Source organism: Gadus morhua, chromosome 19 (assembly GCF_902167405.1).
Source record: "Gadus morhua chromosome 19, gadMor3.0, whole genome shotgun sequence".
Classification (NCBI taxonomy): domain Eukaryota; kingdom Metazoa; phylum Chordata; class Actinopteri; order Gadiformes; family Gadidae; genus Gadus; species Gadus morhua.
In genome coordinates this window covers 11,162,555-11,187,461 of record NC_044066.1, presented here as the reverse complement: position 1 = coordinate 11,187,461, position 24,907 = coordinate 11,162,555, and the positions used below count along the sequence as shown (strand labels likewise).

The 24,907-nt window shown below is 45.5% G+C and overlaps 2 protein-coding genes across 5 annotated transcripts; both read left to right on the top strand.

Moving 5' to 3' along the window:
* Positions 1–321: 321 nt before the first annotated feature.
* On the top strand, positions 322–6,488 carry calua (calumenin a). Its single transcript, XM_030341303.1, has 7 exons — positions 322–463; positions 1,447–1,665; positions 3,030–3,223; positions 3,687–3,853; positions 4,125–4,185; positions 4,605–4,804; positions 5,470–6,488. The coding sequence occupies exons 2-7, from the start codon at positions 1,448–1,450 to the stop codon at positions 5,572–5,574; spliced, it is 945 nt and encodes a 314-aa protein (XP_030197163.1). The 5' UTR covers positions 322–463; position 1,447; the 3' UTR covers positions 5,575–6,488.
* A 3,072-nt stretch (positions 6,489–9,560) lies between these two features.
* Positions 9,561–24,414, top strand: tnpo3 (transportin 3). 4 transcript variants are annotated; one of them, XM_030341141.1, is made up of 24 exons: positions 9,561–10,052; positions 11,716–11,916; positions 12,508–12,581; positions 13,032–13,188; positions 14,025–14,168; positions 14,828–15,003; positions 15,372–15,510; positions 16,067–16,213; positions 16,327–16,434; positions 16,994–17,085; positions 17,480–17,619; positions 17,760–17,771; positions 18,032–18,223; positions 18,740–18,831; positions 19,009–19,085; positions 19,211–19,271; positions 19,437–19,577; positions 20,160–20,276; positions 20,587–20,681; positions 21,109–21,265; positions 21,906–22,073; positions 22,432–22,544; positions 22,925–23,027; positions 23,161–24,414. In XM_030341141.1, the coding sequence occupies exons 1-23, from the start codon at positions 9,933–9,935 to the stop codon at positions 22,986–22,988; spliced, it is 2,787 nt and encodes a 928-aa protein (XP_030197001.1). In that variant the 5' UTR covers positions 9,561–9,932; the 3' UTR covers positions 22,989–23,027; positions 23,161–24,414. The 4 variants fall into 4 exon arrangements, with proteins under 4 accessions (XP_030197001.1, XP_030197003.1, XP_030197002.1 ...); XM_030341142.1 differs by having other exon boundaries at positions 9,564–10,052; positions 22,928–23,027; XM_030341143.1 differs by lacking the exon at positions 17,760–17,771 and having other exon boundaries at positions 9,562–10,052.
* Positions 24,415–24,907: the final 493 nt, after the last annotated feature.

Genomic DNA, 24,907 nt, shown 5'->3' with positions numbered 1-24,907 from the left:
TACGGATCGCCGCAAGTTATTTGCACACTTGGCATCTGATGCAACCTCGTCTCATCTTTAAGAAATTGTTTTAGGAGTCATCCCACCTATGTTGCAGCTTCTCAATGAACTCTGTGGACGTGGCAAACATATGCGAGACTTTTCTCACCGATAATCTGTGCATTTCATTCTATGATAGGTCTAAATAACACATTTCATTTATGAAGGCCAATGAAAAGCGAGTGCGATGAGCCGGTCCTGCATCAGATGCAAGACGTCATCGTCTAAGCGTGGATTCTGCTGAAGTGGACCAATCAAACTGGGTGAAGAGGTCGTTGTGCGATCTCATTGGCTACTGCTGAAAGGAAACGGGACGGTGATGCTGGGGTGTGATTTTTCGGACTCCTGAGGAATAAGAGCTGCTTGTTTTTGCCTTTATTAAAGGCACTTTCCTCTTCAACGTCGCACCCTGACCCTCCAACAGGTAGGTTCCACGTCTATACTATCTGTGGACGTAGGCATTAAAACTGCACGCAATTCTCCAACGTTAGTTTAGTTTAATTAGAGAGCAGGTTTATACGCCGCATTCCTGTGCATTTTGTTCATCAGAGACTTGCCCTGGCGCTGGATAGATATATAGGTCAGTGCTTAATCGACTGATAAATATTATGTTTGTGCCTAAATAAGTGTTTTCTTTGCAGTTGTAATTGTTAAAATGTGTGGATCGCTTTAGCCCAAATCCGACCAAAACCAGTAATCATACATGTTTAAGAAAAGGTAATTTATTCCGTTTTGACTTATTCGACTTACTTCGTCTAAATCATGGTTAGCAATAATTAATCACAAGTCACTCATCAATCGTTGAGTGCGTTACCTATAGTTAAGTTGTTATTACTGTCAATAACCCTTGACGAGACGTGTACTTACCAAGAGAGAGTTGATGCGCGGATGGAGAATATGTACAACTATAGAACTAATACAACTGTGGAAAATTGTATCAGACAATCGATACATAGATATCCTTTTACTCTCTCTTTCTCTCTCCTTCATGCTCTGTGTGTGTGTGTGTGTGTGTGTGTGTGTGTGTGTGTGTGTGTGTGTGTGTGTGTGTGTGTGTGTGTGTGTGTGTGTGTGTGTGTGTGTGTGTGTGTGTCTCTCTCTCTCTCTCTCTCTCTCTCTCTCTCTCTCTCTCTCTCTCTCTCTCTCTCTCTCTCTCTCTCTCTCTCTCTCTCTCTCTCTCTCTCTCTCTCTCTCTCTCTCTCTCTCTCTCTCTCTCTCTCTCCATGTATGGCTTTATTTGCATGAGAAACGCAGACTTACATTGAATAAGATACAAAAACATGTAAAGTGTTGGTCCAACCCATTACAAATGCAATCATCAAATCATCTAAAAATGTATGTGTCCACCTCTCTCTCCCTCTCTCCCTCCCACACTCTCTCCCTCCACCCCCTCCCTCGTCCCTCCAGTATGATCAGGCCTCTGTTGATGTGCTTCGCGCTGTGCGTGGTCTACGCCACCAGCAAGCCCACAGAGAAGAAGGAGCGGGTCCACCACGAGGAGCCCCTCAGCAGCCGCGAGCACAACGACGCAGACGGCTTCGAGTACGACCACGAAGCCTTCCTGGGTCGCGAGGAGGCCAAGACCTTCGATGACCTCACGCCACAGGAGAGCAAACGGAGGCTTGGGTAGGTAGCCACCCCCAGGAGCACGTTTTTAAACGAGGAATGCACCGATTGGGAATCTCTGGGCCAATACTAAGTTGATTATTTAACCGTTTGGCCGATAGCCAATGCCGCTACCAATGTTTGTTTGTTTTATTTTTAAAAAAATGAACTGAACGGTTTCAGCCCTACATCACCCTATATTATAATGCGCACAAATTAGTATTTGTGAAGATTAAGCTTTAACCTCAATAGGAGCAGGAGACATGTATCATCCGTCAACAACTTATGTTAAAGAAAACTTTAGCTTGGGACAGTGAACGTTTGTACCCTTAATGCAAAAGTTGATCACGGAATTCCAACCATGGATTTCGACTACTGTATTATTACAAGTAAATCACTATTATTGAGCAGCTTACATATTAGCATACACACTAACATTTGTTGAGACAGATTGCTCAATGTGGTCGGACAAATGGGGTTTTAACCAAGGACCTTTTGACTGGGAGCCAAACTTCCTCCTAGACCCCTAAACTATCTTGCCCCCCTTGTTATGACTAGAGAGGGCCATGTGCCATGTGATTCATTCAAGCCAAGGGTGTAGACCAATATTTAAACAGCATGCCTGTTTTGTGATGTTGTGATAATATTTGCTTTTAATTACAGTTGGTTAAGAAAACAGGTCTTGTAAAGCTTATATTAACCATATATATATTTTTATATGTGGGAAATTATAAAAGTATGAAACAGTTAGAATGTAAGTCACTGCCGAGTTGAGTGAGGGTCTGTGTATCTTGGGTTCATATACTTCTGACAATTAAATTGTATTGTGATGAGAAAAAACTGGACTTTTATCAAGAAACGAGTTGCGTCGACAACCATCTGGTCACCTGCATGCCAAGTCGTCCATTCATCGTCATTCATTCGTCCATTGGATGCGTAAGGTGTTAAAAAACCGAAATGTAATTACATTTTTTATTGTTTAAAAATACAATTGACTTCCTCCGGCTCAATTGCACCACATTGGAACACATGGAATTTAATCAATTTGAATCATTTACATTTAGAAAAGCTTTAGTATTCTGTACGTAGGAACCTGATTTGTATATGCAACGGAAAAAACATGGCAGAAAGAATGCATCCAAATAGCCAAACTGGGGTCAGAAAAAGTGTCTTGAGAAAGAGCTGTTTCTATGGTGTGCTCTGTAAGGATGTTTCATACAGAAAGGCATTGTAATATATTCTCGGTAAATCAGTGACATTCTGGTCTGAGCAGACCAACGGGTGGCGATAGAAAAACCGGTCTAACAATAAATCCATGCCAATCGAAAGTATGTTGACGGTCTTTTGAAACTCTTTTTGAATGCCTGTCATATGTTATTTATTAGTGTGATCGTGGATAAGATTGACGGCAACAAAGACGGCTATGTCACCGAGGAGGAGCTGAATGTGTGGATCAAGAAGGCGCAGAAGAGGTACATCTACGACAACGTGGACCGCCAGTGGAAGGACTTTGACATGAACGTCGATGGCAAGATCACCTGGGAAGAGTATAAGAACGTCACCTACGGCACCTATCTTGGTATGCGGACGGGACTAAGTGGTTCACTAAACTTTAATTTGGGTTATTATAATTGGAGGAGCCAATGTAAGGTTTGGATTTCCCTATGCACACTGTAAAAGACCTAGAAACAGATGATGGTTAAAAACTATGCAGCAACAGCTACGTAGCACTACCACCGGTTAATAAGGCTTGTACATCAGAATGCATCATGGTTGTTTTTGTAGGCAATACGATGCAATTTTCAGAGGTCTCGAGAGTCTTAGTACCTCAAAATCCTAAATCAACATAAATATACTGTAACAAAGGCCAACAAAATCTTTTTTCTGCAACGTCTAAGTCACGTTTCTGAGAAACAAATAAATTCCTGAAATGTCATTGACCAAAAAATCCTTAATACCAACGCAAGAATCTAAGATTCCAATGCTTCTATGCTGCCAAAATGGAGGCAGTCATCCAATGAAAATGTTGAATTTATTTCTAGACGACCCAGAACCGGATGAGGGCTACAACTACCAGCACATGATGGCGAGGGATGAGAGGCGCTTTAAAATAGCAGACAAGAACGGCGACCTCATCGCGGACAAGGAGGAGTTCACCGCCTTCCTCCACCCCGAGGACTACGACCACATGAAAGAAATCGTGGTTCAGGTATGTGGTGGCATGGACTCACAGTGGTTAGAAAATGTACGCATAAAAAATACAATCTAACTATGTAATGAGTGCAAAGCTGTAGTAAAAAGCAGCCCAAATCACTGCTGCTTGTTTAATCTCATAGTTAAACACACCAATAATACTAAAAATCGGATTTAAAATCAGAATGAATCAATATGATGTATTGCATTGATAAATATATGTTTACTTTTTTATATATTTTTGAATGTATATATATTAACAAGACCAATTTGCCGACCCCGTGCAGGAAACATTGGAAGACATCGATAAAAATGGCGACGGCTTCATCGACCTGAAAGAGTACATTGGTAACTGAAATACACGTCATCATCTCTTTAGTAGCTTTTAGATTAATACCAGTTCAAATAAAAGTAAACTACTTCTTCAGGACCTGTCTCAATTAATACCCCGCCTACTGTCAACACAAATGCTAACCTAAGCAGAGTAAATGACTTTTGTTTTGATAAGATTGAGATCCACCTGACTTTACAGATCACTCACAGTGACAAAATAAAATATAAATAATTTATAAATATAATAAAATAAAATAAAACGCAAGACTAGAATACATAGATGTCGTAACACATAACCAACAAAGACTATAAAAGGCAACAGTGGAAATGTATCCTGGCAACAACTCTAAAACACGCCTCAACACCTCAAATCAAACATGGCTGCCCGTGAGTTTACTAAAGGCCGATTCCCCTCCCCCACCCCCCAACCGTAGGTGACATGTACACCCACGACGAGGAGATGGCGGAACCAGACTGGGTGGCGTCGGAGCGCGAGCAGTTTGCTGAGTTCCGCGACAAGAACAAGGACGGCAAGATGGACCGAGAGGAGACCATGGACTGGATCTTGCCCTCCGACTACGACCACGCAGAGGCCGAGGCCAAACACCTGGTCCACGAGTCGGACACCAATAAGGTGAGGCCACCTGTGTGGGGTCTGCCATGGTTGGTTCCCTTGTCACTGTAGGGGGAAATGCTCCACCAATGAGGTGAGGTCGTCTGTGTGGGTTCGTCTTTGGTTGGCTCCTTTGTCACTGTAGGTGTGATAGCTCCATCAATAAGGGGGTTTCTTCTCTCCTGTCTTTTATCCTGTTTGGTTTACTTTAGATGATATAGCTCGACCAATAAGATTTGTCCTCTTCTGCGTGTGGTCCTTTGGTTGGTTCTTTATAACTGAAGGAGAGATAGCACCAAGTCCAACCAAAACAATTGATCCAGTTTCCTGCAGTTGTTTGCTCTCTGTCCCATTTGAGCAGATTCAATATACATATTTTGCCTTACTATTAGGTTTCGCTTTCAGTTAAGATCTAAAAGACCATTTGTTGATCATTAACATACAATGAATAACCCTTTTATCGGCTAAAGTGGCTATTTTCAAATCTTAACTCCGTAATCATTTGCAATCAATTGGAAGAACACTTCAAAAACCACCCAGTGGACATGTTTGCATTGTTTGTTTGTTTGGGGCTCTCGGTGTGGTACGACAGTTTGGTGCTTGGTGTATTTACCCCTTCACACATCCTTTCGATTGTAATCACAGCTGACTGTCATGTTGTTCTTTGCACGTCCTTGTTCCTCCAGGATGGAAAGCTGTCCAAGGAAGAAGTCCTGAACAAATACGACCTGTTTGTCGGAAGCCAGGCGACAGACTTTGGGGAGGCCCTGACACGACATGACGAGTTCTAGAGTTGTCACTTTTGAAAGAAAGAATCATCACTATTACGCATGTTTTGTCTGAAATGATATAATTTATTTGGTATACAATTCGGCTTGACTACTTTAAAAACACCGTGTTCAGCTGGTCGCATAAAAAGGCAATTTGTTGGTGTGTTTACATTCTTCTGTCCAAAAAATGCTTCCCACCGTGGGCTACTAACATGTGAAAAAGAATTAGTCCCGATTGGCCGAGTTTAGTCCTGCTTGAAATTGTATTAGACTTGTCTTGATGCAATCTGGTTTTATATGTATAACAAAGATGTCCTAATTTCCTAGGAATTTAAAATGATTTGAATCATGGTGCTGCATAGAGCTTTGTCGATTAAAACATCACGGCCCTTTGCATTGGTAATTTCAGTGTGTGCCTTTTTTTAAATGTTTTTGCCATTTTAACGTAAATTCCATGCTGATCTTTTTATTACTCCCAATACTATCACTTCCTTCTGATCCTCTTCATGGTTGTATTGTAATATGGGCACTTTCACTTTCCCTCCCACACTCTACTGTTAGATTGTGGTGTCCCACCGCTATGACCACGTCATTGAACGTCCATCCCTGCACGATGTAGATATGTAATGCCATTGAGCCATTGGTCAATCAAGGAGAAACAAGGATCAACCCTAATTTCTGTTACTGAACCCAGAAGAATTGTACATTGTACCTTTTTATTTCTGATCAGGGGGTAAAAGAGCAGGAAACGGTGGTTTCAGCTTCATGGAATACCAATTGTACATTTCTTTATTTGAGATGTATATTATTGACACTAAGCTTAAACTCCTTAGATCTATACACAGAGACCAATCTAATGGTGATTATCTGTACTAAAGTAAATGCTGTATTTTGACATTGCAGACTGTTTCTAAATAAAATAAATACAACATTGACCAAGAAACATTTATTTGTTTGTTTGTGTGTGTGTGTGTGTGTGTGTGTGTGTGTGTGTGTGTGTGTGTGTGTGTGTGTGTGTGTGTGTGTGTGTGTGTGTGTTTGTGTGTGCGTATCTATTTGCTTGTGTGTGCATGTGCATGTGTGTGTAAATAGCCTGCATGAAGACCACAACTGCCTCGCCATTTCAGAGCTATTTTTTATGCATTAAAATAGGATTAAAGTGGCCTACACAATCATTTGCTGTGTAAATTGTACCTGCTAGTGCTCCTGGCCAGACACCACAAAACTACAAACAGGGATACTAAGAATTAAGGATAAGGAATCAAACACAAATAATCGGATAAACATTGGTGAACTCTTTCATAGCTGGCCGCATTCCAAGGATGTATAAAAATAGCGTTGGCAGCAGCTGGACATCACACTTGGGGGGCTTCCATGTTCACCTTTGACCTCCGGATCGTTACATGGAACCATATATATCCGACCTATCAGAGAATACCCCCTCTGACGCCTTCCCAAAGTGGACCCAATATGCAAGCTGGGAGTCTCCAATTTACCTGAGAAAAAAATTATCCTAAACCTCCCAGGAGGCCCCACCAGGTACTGCAGTAAAGTGGGTATAAGGAGGCAAAGCCAAGGCTCAGACTCTAAACCAAAGCTAACTCCAGCAAACAGTGCTTATCTTCAGGAAGATAACAAGGAAGGGGGGGCGGGGGGGGTCTAAACACGCATACGCACGCAAACACAAATAGAAACCACCACACCTGTCCCTCCCACATCCTCCAGGCCCTACCCACCTGTGTTCTTTTTCATTACAAGAGCCCCCTCTCCCCTTATTATTTTCCACCTTTTCGTAATCCTCTTTTTATCCTATCATGTCTCCCTTTTCCATCTTTTCATCCATTTCGTTTCTTGGTTGCTTTGCAGGACATGCGTACCATGGCAGTGTAGAACAGTCGGAAGTCGTCCAAAATGGAAAGAAGCCTTTTTGTTTTTTGCTCAATGTATTTTGGTTTTGATTAAATGCCAATCAGTTCAATAGTCAGGTCATTTACCTTTTTCTTCGATCATTTCAGTTTAAAAGGCATGTTGCTCATCATGCGCTTGTTGTAATGCTAATTTGTATTACAGCATGAGATGTGGATGAACCTGAAGTAAGAAAAGACAAAGGAACATGATGGAGAAGGGGACGGCCAGACCTATTTTTGTATCGTCACCATGCTGTGAATTCAGGGAGCCAAGCACAACCTGGGTTTGGTGTTTCTGTAGCGGCAGTCGGCTGGAAACCTGCAACAGCGGTGTGCATCATAGTAGTTCTATTTCTATTTAGTCATTCAAGAAATATGTTTATTGAAGTTGACATACAGGTGAGTCTGTGAACAATCAGAGGGCAGAGTAGCCAGATGAATCAGAAGGAGTCGTTTTTTGTAATAATGACAATATTATACTTTGTTATAAAGTAATAATCAGGAGTAGGATATTTTAGGTTATCATTATTATAATTACTCTTCAGTCAATTGATGCATAAAATAAAAACATAAATGTAGACGGTGGTTCCATCGAATTGTGTTAAATCAGGGGGAATCCTCAACAGTTTATCAACAATACACCCATAATATTTGCCTACAGTGACTAAACTAACTTTTCCCTGTTAAGCTTCTGTCAGTTGAGTGGTCCTTTACAGTGTGTTATTTAGTGGCTTTGTCAGAGCACTAAATTAAGTTCTCGCAGCTCTGTTAATCCAAAGGATGTAATAACAAACCAACCAAAAAAACAACTAACCAATCAACCGAATAATCGTGATTAGATGCTGCACTGATTAAATCATCAGAAGGCTCGGTTCCTCTTGTGAATTCTAAAAACAATAATAATAATAATATATAGATTTGACCCTATATTTTTGGTTATGAAAACCTTGGTCCTATCTGACAAATCTATTTAAAGTCAAAATAAGTCAATCTTGTGCTTTTTTTGTACTAACCGCAGGCTAAAGGCTACTTTGTATTCTAAATAAATGTGTTATTACATCCTTTGTTAATCCAAAGGATGTAATAACAAACCAACCAATCAACAACTAACCAATCAACCGAATAATTGTGATTAGATGCTGCACTGATTCAATCAAGGGAAGGCTCGGTTCCTCTTGTGAATTCTAAAAACAATAATAATAATAATATATAGATTTGACCCAATATTTTTGGTTATGAAAACCTTGGTCCTATCTGACAAATCTATTTAAAGTCAAAATAAGTCAATCTTGTGCTTTTTTTGTACTAATCGTAGGCTAAAGGCTACTTTGTATTCTAAAAATAAAATAAAATAAAATAAATGTGAAACAATTCTAGAATTTGAATGGACGATCTACTTATGGGTCAGAGTAATGAATCAAACCCCTCTTAAAACAACCTACACACACATTCAGCTAGACATTAAACACACACACACACACACACACACACACACACACACACACACACACACACACACACACACACACACACACACACACACACACACACACACACACACACACACAGTGGTAGTGGGTTTTCTGTGTGTGTGTGTGTGTGTGTGTGTGTGTGTGTGTGTGTGGGGGGGGGGTCAACGAACCGGGATAAACACGGTCATTTTCAAACAGCGTACTCTTTCGCTTGGGCTACTTCAACTCCATCTAGCGGTAAAATGAACATAATGCCAATATTTTATTAACATTTAGCTTTCAATTCAGGGCATTTAGCAGCCGCTGTTATCCAAACGTCTCATATAAGTAATTTTGGAAAGAGAAACAACAATATGTCGATGTCTATACAGTAAAGATGTTCATAATAATGTAAGTGCCAAGCAATCACAATTGCTAGGTTAACCCATTCCCCGTATACAACCAAGATAGCTAGGGGAAGATGCTACACACGATGCCTGCTGTACTTTCGAAGTGCCAGGACGTCCAAACATATCATCAGTGCATATCAGGGGTGTTTTTAGGATAGCCAGGGGGGCGAAGCGGTGGGGGGTAAGGAGGGAGGCTAATAGGTGAACTCTGAACAAGTGAGTCTCCTGCGGAAGCTGGTATGAGCGACTCTGTAGGAACTCGGCAGGCCAGGAATTAATAGCAAAGATTCATCAACATTATTTTTCAAGACTAATATATTTGTTATTTACGGGAATTTAAAGAAGGGAATACCTCAAGGGTTTTTATATATTTTATTCCTAAATGTCCAATCCTATTTACTGTGGGGCGATTTATTGCTTGTTTTTTACGGCCCTGGGCAAATTTCTACACGGAAGAGATTACAGGTTGCACGCGGGAAACCAGTGCGAGATGGCGGTCGGCACAAGGGCTGAATAGACAACTCTCCTACAAAACAAACTAAACGATACGGTCGTTTGCTCACTTCGCTCTATTGTTTTATCTATTACATTCGGGGAGATAGCATCACGACATGGAAGGGGGCAAGCCCACCATTCCGCTTGTTTACCAAGCGGTGCAGGCTCTTTACCACGACCCGGACCCCGCCGGTAAAGAGCGAGCCTCGGTGTGGCTCGGCGAGCTGCAAAGATCGGTAAGAAAATGGGAGAGGTGGGAGGATCCGACTGGGGCCTTTACTGCTGTAAACCATCATCAGATGTTAACACTGCGTTGCTGAATCGAGCGGTACTGGAGCAAACGATGGTTTTCATGTTGGGTAATGATATACATGTAGACCGCAGTCCTGCGACGCCATATATTGTCTTAATAAGAGCATATACACTGAATGAATGAATCAAAACAGAGGCCAGGTTTACAGCACGCGTAGCGCTAATTTCGCTCTATCCGCCGGTGGAGATCTACCTTATAAGTTTGACAAGCTATCTCCTACACGGCAGATATTGGTGTACGATAAAGTGTTTTCTCCGTAGAAACGCCCAATATTGTAGCATTTACTGTAGTCATGTGCCTAGCACGGAGAATTAGCATTGTACATATGCTCTGGGGAGTTGAGCCACAGGCCTGGCTAGCCAAATTAGCTCATCGTAGTTACATGCTTGGGGGCTTTTTTTTTTTACTTCAATGTTTTTTGAGTGGATGACATGGATTGTAGAATTATCTGTTGGTCCACTTTGGGTTGCCGCTGAACGGGGACAACTTGGTTGCAGATTAGCCATTCGTTGGCTACACCCCTCGGCTTTCGGGAGCTAATAACTTATCTCTCACTCCTGCCTAAGGGGACCCGGTGTGTTTTATGCGCTAGGGGTTTTATTTCCGCATTGGCATTTTCACTCTTCGCAACTTTGTTGTTTTACCCCGGTATGTCAGTACGGTCAGAGCTCCTACTCGCTCAGCACATTCTAACCCCCGGGTGGACGAGCTGCAATGCAGCTACACTGCATTACACTGGCAGCCAAACTATCCACACAGTCCCATATAAGGAGTTGCCGTCCACGATATATTTGAGTTCTAATAAGTAAATATCCGACATAATTATCCGTGGGGAATGATCAATAGAGGAAAGTCACTCTGCTTATGCTATGCAACTTAAAGCCCAGGTCAGCTCTAAGAAATCATGGACGAGTGGTGTCTTTTTGCGTCTATTTTAAGGCAATCTTGTGAGCTAAGTTTAGGTAGCAAAATCACTGAGTGGTTGCATGTATGCGTGCTGTCAAACGGCAATGCTGCTGTTCTTGTTTGTTTTTTTAAGCGTTAAAGGTGTCGCCATTATTTATTTTTCCTTCAGCAAATATTTGGTTGTTGCTGTCATTCCATACTCACAATTGAAAATTGTAGGATAGGATACATGACAATATATGGTCAGAAGATTCTTCCTGCTCTTTAGAGTGTGGTTTAGCTAGAATTTATTAGAATAATTTCAATCAAAGTCATGATGCTAAGTAATAATATGATATTCTAGCTGGGAGTGAGTGCACTGTTTGTAATACAGTTGTGGCGTGGAGCTTCCCTGTACTCTTCTATAGAATATTTGCATTGCAAACAAGTCCCCTAGCAAGTCTTACGACATGCCTGGCGGATATTTGTTTGGTAAGGAATTAGAATTTCGTTTTATTTGTAGAAATGAATGGCCGTAATCATAAACAAATCATCCTATGTGACCACATGGCTAGTCTTCCTATCGCCGCTGTTCATACAAATACCTGTGGTCCATAATCGGTAGCCAGTAGCTGGTGCAACTCTACTAAATGCTTGAAACCTGCTCTCCCATTGATCCCACTTTCTCTGCGCCCCCTCAGATGTACGCCTGGGAAATCTCAGACCAGCTCCTGCAGCTCAAACAGGACGTGGAGTCGTGCTACTTTGCCGCGCAGACCATGAAGATGAAGATCCAGACGTCGTTCTACGAGCTCCCGGCGGAGACGCACAATGCCCTCCGCGACTCCCTGCTCTCTCACATTCAGAGCCTCAAAGATCTCTCGCCCATCATCGTTACTCAGGTGAACGCGCCTCCCTCGCTCCCCCCCCATCGCCCCCCCCCCCACACACACTGCTTGTTGTGGTGGGTTGTCTGGGTGTGGCCGTTGTTTTGTTTGTGTCTGGTTGGTTGATTTATTTGTTTGTCTTTTATTTACCTAAACCTAGATGCTACTCTGCCCCTGCTTGTGTGTAACCGTGTTTAAAACCATGGAGCTAGAGTTGCCTTAGAGTTGTGTCAAACATTTAGGAGACTACTGCGCAACGTAACCAGTTTGACAGGATTTCCGTAATGGCGTGTTCAGTTCTGGATTTTTCCCCCTGTCTGGTCCTGGAATGTATCACCATGCATTTGAATGCCTCATTAGTTTACTAGGGCCCTAGCGTCCTTTTTTCTTCTCACCAATACCATGAAAAAAGCTACGCAATCTACTGCTTTTGTTGCATGGTGTTCTCTAATCCCCCCCAATTTTTTTTTTGTGCAAGTGGCAATTGATCAACCATTCAAAACGGGTAATTGAGGTTAGAGTTTGCCTTTTTTGTTCCTTTTATTTTTGTTAAAAGTTTAGATATACAACGCCCTGTCTTTTTTCTTCTCCTTCTCTCTCAAACAGTTGGCACTGGCCATTGCAGATCTGGCACTTCAGATGGCCTCTTGGAAAGGATGTGTCCACACACTCATTGAAAAGTAATACTTCTGCTCAAACGACATCAATGCTAAAACATGTCAAGGACTTCTAATGAGTTAGTTCAGAACACTATGTGGAGGATGCGTACACTTGTATTACCAGTAACCAAATGGATGGTCCACCTCTTTAAACCCGATCCATTACTGTAATGCATTGTCTTGTGGGACTTTTAATAGAAACCATTTAAATACAATCTCTTCCTCTTGTATGTCACAATAGTGGCGTTGAAGAACATCTTTCAAACATCTAATTTTTGATCCAGGATTTGTACTAGGCATAGACCAATATATCTGATACCAATACCCTGCTCTCCATTTGTGTCAGATATCGGGTGCAAGTGTACCCGTGGCTCTGTGTGCGCTGTTACTCTTCGTATCTTCAGTGCCAGACGGTGCCGTGTCTCATGCATCGACGATATTTGATGCACTGACACCCCACTGTCACTCCAGGTACAACGACGACGTCAGCTCCATGACGTTTCTGATCGAGATCCTGACGGTTCTGCCCGAGGAGGTCCACAGTCGCTCGCTCCGTATCGGGGCCAACCGCCGCACGGAGATCATCGAGGACCTGGCCTACTACTCCAGCACCGTGGTCACCCTGCTGGTGGGTGTGGTCGCCCCTCTCTCTCGGACTCTGACCCTTTCTCTCTCTCTCGCTTTGTTATTTAGATGCCACCTTATCCCATTCACAATATGTCGTTTCACCCCGTCTCTCTTGTTTAAAGTATATCTTGCCCTCTTTCTGTTACAACATTGATGTGCCCTCTTAGGACATTTTCTCTTTCCTGGATTGTACCTCTCTGTCTGTCACTTTCGCTCTTTACCGCTCTTCCTTATTTAGTTTCCCCTATACTCTATTCATTCGCTGTCTGTTTATTGCATCAATCTGTTGTCGGTTTGTCTGTCTCGCTCTTCCTCCCTCCCTCTTACTGAGATTCCCATGCTACGCGATTTACTTTTTGTCTCCGTTTTGGGCTTTCACTTTTTCAGTATCTCTCTCTCTCCCTCACTGTCTGTCTTGTTCTCTCTCATAGTGAGGGAGGGTCATGATCTCATAGTGTCACACACAGTCTCTGATGACTCGCAGCACCCCAGCCGTGTGTGTGTCTGTGTGTGTGTGTGTGTGTGTGTGTGTGTGTGTGTGTGTGTTCGTTCTGTCCCAGTTTCCTCTTGGTTTTGCGCTCCCTGGGACGACTGGACTGTGATCCGTGTTGTGACAGTATATCTGAGCAGCAGTAACTGCACCACCCCTGACCCTCAATACTACCATCCACATTATTCCTCTTTCCTAGCAGGCCATGCCAGATAAAACAGAATTAAAGAATTAAATAAGAAACAGCCATGCCTGATTTTTAATTGGAATACCCTCTTATATTTCCTTCCCAGTGACACAAATCTCGTTGCCCGTGCGTTGATTCAGTTGTGTTTTCATTCTCCCAGACGACGTGTGTGGAGAAGACGGGCAACGATGAGAAGATGCTGATCAAGGTGTTCCGCTGCCTCGGCAGCTGGTTCAACCTGGGGGTTCTGGACAGCAACTTCATGGCCAGCAACCAGCTCCTCATCGTCCTCTTCCAAGTGCTGGTGAGTCCTGCTGCGCTGCTGCCGCCCCTCTTGGCCCTGTACAGCCCCCTGCTGACGGGACCGAGGAACAACACATTCATATGTTTGCCATGTTTCACGCCTGCCATACATTTTTTGCATTCCAAGTAGTGCCGACCAAATTAATCCATTAGTTGAGTAAGTGAATTAAAAGAGTAATCATCATTTTTATAATCATTTCATTGCTGTGGTAATTTATCGTGTATAGTTGTGCTGCTTGTATGAAATGCGTCATAAATATACCATTCCTAACATTTTCTTGGATGGTGGGCCGAAAATATGTGATGAACCTTAATTAAACTGCGATGTAAATACTTGGCTGTTCACCAGCCCTGATCCTACAAGTTGTAGCATGGCTCGCATTGTTCACTGTGGTAGAAGCAGTAGATATGGAATGTTAACAACAAAACATTTTCAGTTTAAATTCATGTTGGTGTAAAAAACTTTTTATTTAAAGACGCGTCATTCCATGTAAAACGTGTTATTTATCGTCAAATAACACTTTATTCAATGGCAAACTTTGTGAATGCAAACCGATGAAATTCAACATAAACATGTGTTGCTCAATGGTATAAAGACAACCCCAGTCATTCAAGGTAAACCAACGTGTCGATCCTCTTGTGTCTCCCCGCGCCCTGCAGCAGAGGGACGAGACGTCCACCAACCTGCACGAGGCGGCCTCCGACTGCGTGTGCTCGGCGCTCTACGCCATCGAGAGCGTGGACACCAACGTGGCGCTGGCCATGCAGCTGTTCCAGGGCGTGCTGACGCTGGAGACGGCCTACCACATGGCGGTGGCCCGGGAAGACCTCGACAAGTAAGGAGAACCCGCGCGCGCACAGGAAGCCTGTTTGGGTCCTGGGCTGTCTGGCTGGCTTGTGTGGACTTGTTTACGAATTTTACTAATGCTGAGGGATTTGTGTTATTTATGCGTACGAGCAACCACACATGTCACATATTTGGCCTTCTTGGTGGATACACCATGCCAACAACATCATAGGAATAGAGCATTTATTTAATTACACAAGTATTAAGCACATATGGTTACCATCCTGTTTGTTACCTAGCGTTGGGTAAGCTTACCCTAAGATGTACTCCGGTAGTTTTATGGAAGCATCGACGGATGCAATTTGGCCTTGAGTTGTTAAGCGTATCCTTTAACTTTTATTTTGTTTCCCTCTCTAGAGTGCTGAATTACTGTCGCATCTTCACGGAGCTGTGCGAGACCTTCCTGGAGACCACGGTGAGGAGTCCGGGCCAGGGTATGGGGGACCTCCGCACCCTGGAACTGCTGCTCATCTGCGCTGGACACCCCCAGTACGAAGTAGGTATCCCCCCGAGCATGTACACCCAGAGGCGCACTCACTCACACGTTCTCACCCCTGTGCCCATGTATAGGCCATACATGGGCACAGTTCCCTATCCCCTACCTGCTCCTAAATGTCACGGTCCTGAATGCACCAAGTAGCTTTGGTGGAAAAACGTCCGCTACATGACTTGAAGATCTTAATAATTAAATCCCTGCATCTTTATTATGTTGCATGGTACTGCATTGCTGTGGAGGCCTATGGAGGGCACAGAAATATTGTCCTGCACTGTTAACCCTGCCTGCACTCTGGGTCCAAAATTATCTTTAACAATGATTGGTGGAATCTACCTGCCAAGTAATTCTTTTGAAATGTAACCCTGACATTTTATAACCTGCCAAATGGTGAACTCTGTCCGCCGTTGGCAGGTCTTCGCTTTGGACCTGGAGTCCTCCTATGAAAACAATTAAAAGAAATCCCATCATAGCCACCGATTCCCTTGCCATCTACACCAGTACAAGCGGTGCAGTATCACGACACCAAGGTGTTGACATGTTTGTTGTTGCCCGGTAGGTGGTGGAGATCTCCTTCAACTTCTGGTACCGGCTGGGCGAGCACCTCTACAAGACCAACGAGCCGGCCCTGCACGCCATCTTCCGCCCCTACATCCAGAGACTGCTGCACAGCCTCGCCCGCCACTGCCAGCTGGACTCCGACCACGTAAGGAGACACCCCCCACCCCAATCTGACGACCGTCTCCTTCCACAACGAAGGCAAGAAGCTTAAAGGCCAGCCGGCTGACTCTTTGATGTGTGTTTTCTATGACAACGTAGGAAGGAATCCCCGAAGACACGGACGATTTCGGGGAGTTCCGCATGAGGGTGTCCGACCTGGTGAAGGACGTCATCTTCCTCGTCGGCTCCATGGAGTGCTTCTCCCAGGTAGGCGTCGCCGCAGCAGCAGCCTTTTCCAAGGGTCCCCGCCTGTCCGTGTTCCTGGTGTCACCCAGGCGGGGCGGTCCAATCAGAAGCAAGAAAGCCTTGGGCCTAAAAAAATTTTTTGTTTGGTTCCGGTTTCCGACCGACCCTGTCAATTTATGTGCGACCCAAATTATTTTATGAGTTTTATGAAAAAAAAAAAAAAATTTTTTTTTTTTTTTAATGTAATTACGTTTTGGTACAGCACCTCTATAATTACGTTTTGGTACAGCACCTCTTCATTCTGTACAAGGATGAGCGAATTTTCTCGTTTTTAAATAAAAACAACCTACCTATCATTCGCTGCCGCTGGAAAAAATAAAATAAAAAAATAAAATAAATTCCCTACCTACCCATGACCTCAACTGACAACCAACAGGAACCAAACTTTTTTTTTTTTTTAGGCCTTATCTCTGACCCGATTAAAAAAAAATAAAAAAAAATCAACGGTTGTATACCGAGAGCCTATGTTCAGGGACTAGCATGCTACAACCCTCACCCGGCCTATACTTCCCCCTCCCAGCTATACTCTACTCTGAAGGACGGGAACCCTCCATGGGAAGTGACGGAGGCTGTTCTCTTCATCATGGCCGCCATTGCGAAAAGCGTAGACCCGTAAGAAAATTCTTTTTTTTTTTTCTTTTTTTTTATTAATAAATAATTTATGTATTTTAATTCATTTATCATCTTTGGGTGTATTTATATTTAATTCATTAAATGGTATTCATTCAATTGTATTCATTGGTCAAGTCTATTTGCAATATATTAAATATTTCTGTGCTGATTACATCATACCAAAGTCTGACATCTTACCAAAGTCTGACTACATCATACCAAGGTCTTTGGATATCCCTATTTGATCAATCATGTTTCAATAATTGTTCAAGCATGGTTGGGAATTTGCCTGCTATATTGCAAGGCTGGCTTCATTGTCCTGTCTGGCTGGTCTCGTCCTTTTTGTCAAACGGCGATCCACCTGTTTATTAACACCACCCCTCCCCTCCCCCAGTCAGAACAGCCCCACCCTGACGGAGGTGCTGGAGCAGGTGGTGCAGCTGCCGGAGACGGTGCACATCGCCGTGCGCTACACCAGCATCGAGCTAGTGGGCGAGATGAGCGAGGTGGTGGACAGACACCCGCGCTTCCTAGGTGAACACCATGGCCCCCGCTCCCCCTCTTTTAAGGATTTCCAATGTTGCTCATGTTTAGAGAAGCTCACTTGTTTTACGTATAATGTCCCATCTGCTGGTACTGATGCAGTGTTTGGTGTGTTTTGGTGATGGTCCTAGGTGCTGTCCTTGGTAAGATTTTGTTTGGTCAGCAAGTTGGCTGGTTTTCTGGTTTTTAGCGGAACGCAAGTAAACACTTTGACACAACGTTTGGGTGACAAAGCACATCATCTTTGATTCAAGTTCTCTAAGTGATAATCAGCACGATCCATTCTTTTCAAATTAATTCCCACTAGTCACACATGGTAGTATTACTGTACTATTCCTCTTTTCATCACCTGTCTCCCCTGTCTGTTCGATGTGACCTCCCCCCCCCCCCTCCCCCTCCCCAGACCCTGTGCTGAACTACCTGATGAAGGGCCTTCGGGAGAAGCCCCTGGCGTCGGTGGCCGCCAAGGCCATCCACAACATCTGCTCGGTGTGCCGCGACCACATGGCCCAGCACTTCCAGGGCCTGCTGGACATCGCCCGCGCCCTGGACTCCTTTGCCCTCTCCACGGAGGCCGCCGTCGGCCTGCTCAAAGGTAGGGGCACACCAGCCGTCCCGTGCGCACTGAATGTCGTAGTAATAATAATATGGATGCCTGGACACGCGTCTGACGGCTACCAGCTGGCTGACTGGGCAACGACCTGTCCCCATAGACGACACCTTTCCCTGGCTACTGGCCAGACCCCCCCAGTCCCAGTCCCAATAGACGATACCATCCCCTAACTGATTTTAAAATGTTTGCTTGCATTGCTACTATGCTTGTCAGTTATGGCACTCCTTACAATCCCTGGAATCTCACTCTGCGTTACTGCCCAAGAGGTCTTCCCTGCTAATTAATGGAGTGCAGGGGGGGGTCAAATATATGTGGCCGGTTCCCTTAGTAATAGTAGTCATTATTGGTGCCATTCGTTAAAATATAAATAGTAATCCTTCCTTAACAGGATTCATTTCTTAACCATTAGACTCGGGTGATCCGTCTTGAAGTCCAGGTTTGTATTCCCCGCTCCCCTTGACTGTGATTGCTCATGGTCCGTGCTTCCTCTCCCTGCAGGCACGGCGCTGGTCCTGGCTCGCCTGCCCCTGGAGAAGATCGCCGAGTGCCTGAGTGACCTGTGTGCAGTGCAGGTCATGGCCCTCAAAAAGGTGGGTGTGGCCTCTCTCTCTCCCCCCCCCCGCCCCGCGGTGCAGGATTACCAGCGTGATCTTTATTTGGGGTTGGGTGACCAGGGTGTAAAAGAGAACGTTTGCTCGTCGGAGAGAGATTGTATGTATGCAAAAACTGATGTGTCTTTCCTTGTATGGGTCTCTGTTTATATATAGCTTCTTGCTCAGAATCCCACCAATGGGAAAACGGCCGACCCCACTGTCTGGCTGGACAGATTAGCCGTCATTTTCCGGTAAGGATTATTATTGTTATTTTTTATTATTGTTAATAAATGCCTCTTAAGGTTTTAATATAGCTGATACTGGCAGCTTCATTAGTCATATCTGTCCTCTCATTGACTTGTGGTTTCTTTCCCAGACACACAAACCCAATTGTAGAAAATGGACAAACACATCCTTGTCAGAAAGTTATTCAAGAGGTAAGTGGCTTCTTTCCAGTTTTGAATATCTCCTCAAAGTCTGTGGAGTTTATTCCTCTTAATTCTTAACCCTGTGAACAGTGTTTCAATGTTGAGCCTCATTAAGTGTACGACTAACAGAATGACCCTGACGTCCTCGTTCCTTCCCCCTACGTTACCCGTCAGATCTGGCCCGTGCTGTCGGAGACGCTGAACACGCACCAGGCAGACAACCGCATCGTGGAGCGCTGCTGCCGCTGCCTCCGCTTCGCCGTGCGCTGCGTGGGCAAGGGCTCGGCCTCGCTACTGCAGCCCCTGGTCACACAGGTGGGTGGAGCTCCCCCCCCAACCCCGTCCCCTAATGTCCCCTCCTCCCATCCCCTCGTCGTCGTCGTCGTCGTCGTCCCATGCTGTCTCCTTCCTGCTTTGACTCCTCCCCCTCCTTCCTCAACTCCCCCATCTCCTCCTGTAGCACGCCGATCCCCCGCTTCTTCCTCCTCCGCTCTCTCCTCCTCTATCCCCTCCTCTTCTTTCCCCTCCTTCCCCTTCATGCCGGTTGGCTTGGCGTGGATTGAGAATCACGTTGCATACGTTTTGACCGAAAGTGGTTTGAATTTGTGCTGATTTGGCTGGATTGTTTTCTTTGGGAGACTGGGGGTAGCTGAACTCAGAGTGGAGTAGGTTCAAGTCCTGGGTTCAGTCCTCTATTCAACCTGAAGGCATCCTTGAGAAAGACGCCTAACCCTGTACCTAATGTTGAAGGATGCGTCTGCACTTAGTCCGTCTCTTTAGATAAAAATCCTAAGTGAATCCTTAGCAATGGCAAATTTGACCTATTTATTACGTTATGGTTCTTCAGTAACAGTCGTTGACCCGTTTTTTCCTTGTGCCCCTTCGTTCTGCCCCCAGATGGTGAGCGTGTACCAGGTGTACCCCCACTCCTGCTTTCTGTACCTCGGGAGCATCCTAGTAGACGAGTATGGCATGGAGGACGGCTGCAGACAGGGCCTGATGGACATGCTGCAGGTAGGCAAACTGACGCGCCTGCTCTCTAGATGAGCCTCAACATTAGGCGCTCCATGGATAGTTAGCCAGCGACTAGCCAACGCCTTTTTCTGTGAACTTCTTCCGAATTAAAATGCCCTACTCTTTACAATATGACCCCTGTGTCACACAAGATCGTTTAAAGGCTGCTCAGTAGATGACCAATTAGGGTTCAATGGTCGACATCACAGCATGGATCTTAAAATGCACCACCGCCCCCCCCCCCCCTCTAGTGTGTTCCCCTGTTGACTCTCTCTCTCTCTCTCTCCCCCCCCCCCCCCCCCCCCCCCAGGCTCTGTGCATGCCCACCTTCCAGCTCCTGGAGCAGCCTCTGGGCCTGAGGAACCACCCCGACACGGTGGACGACCTCTTCAGGCTGGCCACCAGGTGTGTAGTCTGTGATGGTTCTCTGGTTGGGGGTGAATCAATTGTTGCAAGGAAGGCTGTTTTTTTTGGCCTTTTACTGTAGAGCGTTTGCAAATACCGCAAGCCTTGACATTGTGTCGTCAAGACGATGGGAATCTTATCAGAATGGAGGCTGCAAAAGGCATTCGACTGGATAGCCGTATTCACAGATGCAGTCTCAAAGGGCTTTACAGGCCATATATACAGGACCCCCCCCTTACCCTAGACCCCCCCCTAATGGCAAGAAAAAAAACTCTTGTTTAACAAGTACAAGATCTTGAAAGAACGCAGACTGGTGGTTATCGGTACACAAGAAACCCAACACTATGATAAAAAAAAATAAACAATTGCATAAGTATGAATGAGGATGGAACAATGCATCACAGTATTGACGGCCTGCGCCCCCCAGGTTCGTGCAGCGCAGCCCCGTCACCCTGCTAAGCAGCGGCATCATCGTCCACATCATCCAGTGCGCCATCGCCGCCACCACGCTGGACCACCGGGACGCCAACTGCAGCGTGATGAAGTTTGTCCGCGACCTTATCCACACGGGGGTCAGCAACGACGTGAGTGGTCCCCTCTTAACCCCCCAGGGCCACCTGGGAGGGACACTAGGGTCTTTGGGTGGGGCTGCTCCTGTCCCCTCTTCCTCACCCTCCTCCCTTCTCTCTCCCCCCTACGCTCATTCCCGTCCTTTGCCGGATCAGTTTGGTAACATTAAACACTAGATGGCAGGAGGAATGTAATGTAACATTTGGGGAAGGCTTAAATTCTTACTTCCATGTTTATAACAGAAAAACAATCAATTGAAAGTGTTCTGTGAGGAGAATATGAATCTATGCCACAGTGGGGGGGGGGGGGGGGGGGGCGATGCCTGGTCATGTGTTTGTCCGGTATTAGAACTTTTACCTTTTTATTAACTCGATACTGGCCAGAAAGAGGATTTGAAATCGGCCAAAGCATTGTAGACATGACTCCAGTCCATTGTCATGAGGAACAAAGCCTAACCTCCCATAGTGCATTCTGGGAGCGGGAGTAGGCTTTCCTCCATTAGGTTTACTAAATTCAAACAGACGGTTGGCCTTCCAACTTCTGTAACCACAACATGAGCCAACTGCGTATCACCTTACTGTGTCGGTGCCTCCGCTGTGCGCAGTTCTCTCACACCTCCAACGGGGGTCGCTGTTTCTCTCCCTCTCTCTGCAGCACGAGGAGGACTTTGAGTTGCGGAAGCAGCTGATCGGCCAGGCCATGGAGCAGCACGGCCAGCAGCTAGTCACCCAGCTCATGCACACGTGCTGCTTCTGCCTGCCGGCGTACACGCTGCCGGACGTGGCCGAGGTGCTGTGGGAGATCATGGTGTTCAACCGGCCGGTGAGTTCTCAGACAGTGGTCCCCCCCCCGAACGCATCCAGGGGAAGAACAAGTACTTGTAACGGATCGGGTGGTCACATATTTCTGAGAACCCCATGGAGATACATAGGGCGTTCAAATATTATTCGATAGCTGTGCTCAGTGGCTTTTAGTGACAATGCGAGCAGAGGTTTCAACCACATCTTCAACCACAAAATGCCGTCGGTTGCCTTTTAGTGTGCTGAGGTGCAATGTGTTGGGATTGTTTACAAAGAACATACTCATGTTTAATGTGTTGTGTTGTGCGCTAGTCCCCGGACCAGTTACCACATGGCGGGTACCTATCTGTCACTAACACTCGTCTATCCGCCCCCCTCAGACGTTCTGCCGCTGGCTGGAGGTGGCACTGAAGGGCCTTCCCAAGGAGACGACGGGCGGGGCCGTGACCGTCACACACAAACAGCTCACAGACTTCCACAAGCAGGTCACCAGGTAAGGCGGAAGAGCGTGCAGATTCCTTTTGTAGTCTGCCTGCTTGTCGAGGCTCGCTCCTCACCGCATGGCGCTGCGTGCCTGCACCCGTCATTCCCATCTGTTCCCTCCCTCCCTCCCTCCCTCCCTCCCTCCGTCCCTCCCTACCTTCCTACCTTCTCCTCTGATCATCAGTCACATCATATCGCTCTGGTTGAGCCTGATTGTCTGACACGCACTGATTACTTTGGGTGTAAACAAAATCATATTGATACTCTGGATCAGGACCAACTACAACATTTACAGTATGTGTTGGAAGAAAAAGACTTGAATTTGGTCTTTGTAGTTGTTTGTCCTTCGCCGGCATGTCTTTACCCCAACTTGTGGTTCGCCCCTCACTGCAGTGCGGAGGAGTGCAAGCAGGTGTGCTGGGCCATCCGAGAGTTCACCAGACTGTTCCGATAGCCACGCCTCCCGACACTAGCGCCGCCAGGACACCACCAGGTAACCAATCGGAACCCACCATAGAAACACACGCCCCCAGAAACAAAACTCCTCTTGAGTTACAAGTTCTACTCGCAACACGCAGCCGTAAACTTGAACGAAAATCTATGTTTGTGTTTTGCCTTCTCTTCAGGTTAAAATCTTTTGTTTGGACGACATTCAGAGGTGACGGCAAAAATTTTAAAACGAACACTGAGGACAGCAGACGAGAACCTAAAGGGAACTCCGACTGGAAGGTTGGCTGGACTTTGCAAATCAGGGGCAGGGGGGAAATCGCAAGAACGCAAACTCATCTACCCGCGTGATTTGAGCGACAGGGTCAAAAAGAAAATATATATACACATATATATATATCTCTATATAAAGTTTGCGTGGAGCCCAAGGAGACGGGCCTTCCCCCGCTCTCTATAACCCCACCCCCCCACCCCACACCCGCCCCGCCCTCCCTCCCTCCCTCCCCCCTTCACTTACTCACTCAGTCATCACCCAACCAACCAACCAATCCACCCAACCACCCAGACACCTCCCCCCTCGCGGCCCATTCAGGTGCTACGACGCCTCACCGTCGCCCTGGCAACACCCAGTAGGCAGCGCGGACGGACGGCCGGATGGAGCGGGGCCCAGAGAGGAGGAGCCCACCAACCCACGGGCAAGGCAGCAAAAGGAGATTAGCAGCCATCTGCTGGGGGGGGGTCCCCATTAAGACTTGTCCCAGAAGAGTTCAACTTTAAGCGGAAGGAGAGCGGACGCGTGCCGAGGAGATGGAGATGCCGATAAAGAGAGCCCAACCTCAACCCACAACAACAACAAAGGATGTGCCTGGTTTCAAAACATGGAAATGCATCAAAAAGACGTTTTTTGAGTTTTTAAGAAAAAGAGAGCTTTATTTTCATGGAACATGTCTTTAGAACATTTAATGTGGTCGTTGTGTGTGCGCGAGCGCGTGTGTGTGCCATATCGGAAGAGTGCAACCGCAATCCCACGCTTGCTCTTCAACGAATGGTGGCCGGTGCCTGTGGCGGCATTTAGATGGTAGAATCCGGGGGGGAAATGCTGAAAATTTGGCGTCACCTTTGACTTTTTTTTTTTTTTTTTTTAACATGGTTGGCTGGAATTTTAGTTATCCCTTGCCAGGGGATCAAACGCTGAGACAAATATGGTTTGAACTCGGTCGGCAAAAGAAAAAACCTCTTTTTCTTGTCATGTGTGTGTGAGAGTGATTGTGTGTGAGAGTGATTGAGTGTGTGTTTGAGTGTGCGTTTGACAGTGTGCGTGCGAGTGTACCTGTTCTTCCAGTTGGTATCGTCCAAACCATGGGAGGAACGGACACCACAACATCGAATGATGTAGCCTTGTTGTAAACAATTAAAAAGGATGGAGGAGAAAATCTGATTGTCACCGTTATTGCGAATCTGAATTCTGTATAGTCCATGTCCAAGTTGGTTCTATCGAGACCTCCACCTCTGTCCTGTACAAACTTTAACACCAGTCCCACCAGCATAACATGGCATCATTTCCCCTAACTAGTTTTGTTAATACCACTTATGACAACTTGGTAACTTGACACTTGCACTCTAAGACAATAAAAGGCTTAATGTCCGATACATGTACATAAAAACATTGATGCCTTATTTTTTTGAGCGTTTACAGATTGCTACTTTTTTATGTGAGCTAGTCCAGAGCTGTTTGCATAATTTCACCCATGGCGTTTTCCTGCTGCACACATCATATCCAAACTTTGATTAAATCACTGGGGGATGTCATCCTGCTACAGGCTAATCGGATATCTTGTTATTTTTAACCGCTGGTGCCGTTAGCCGCATGGTCTGGAAAAACCGGTTCCTGTTTGCCAAACAACGGGGGCAGACGTGACACGTCCT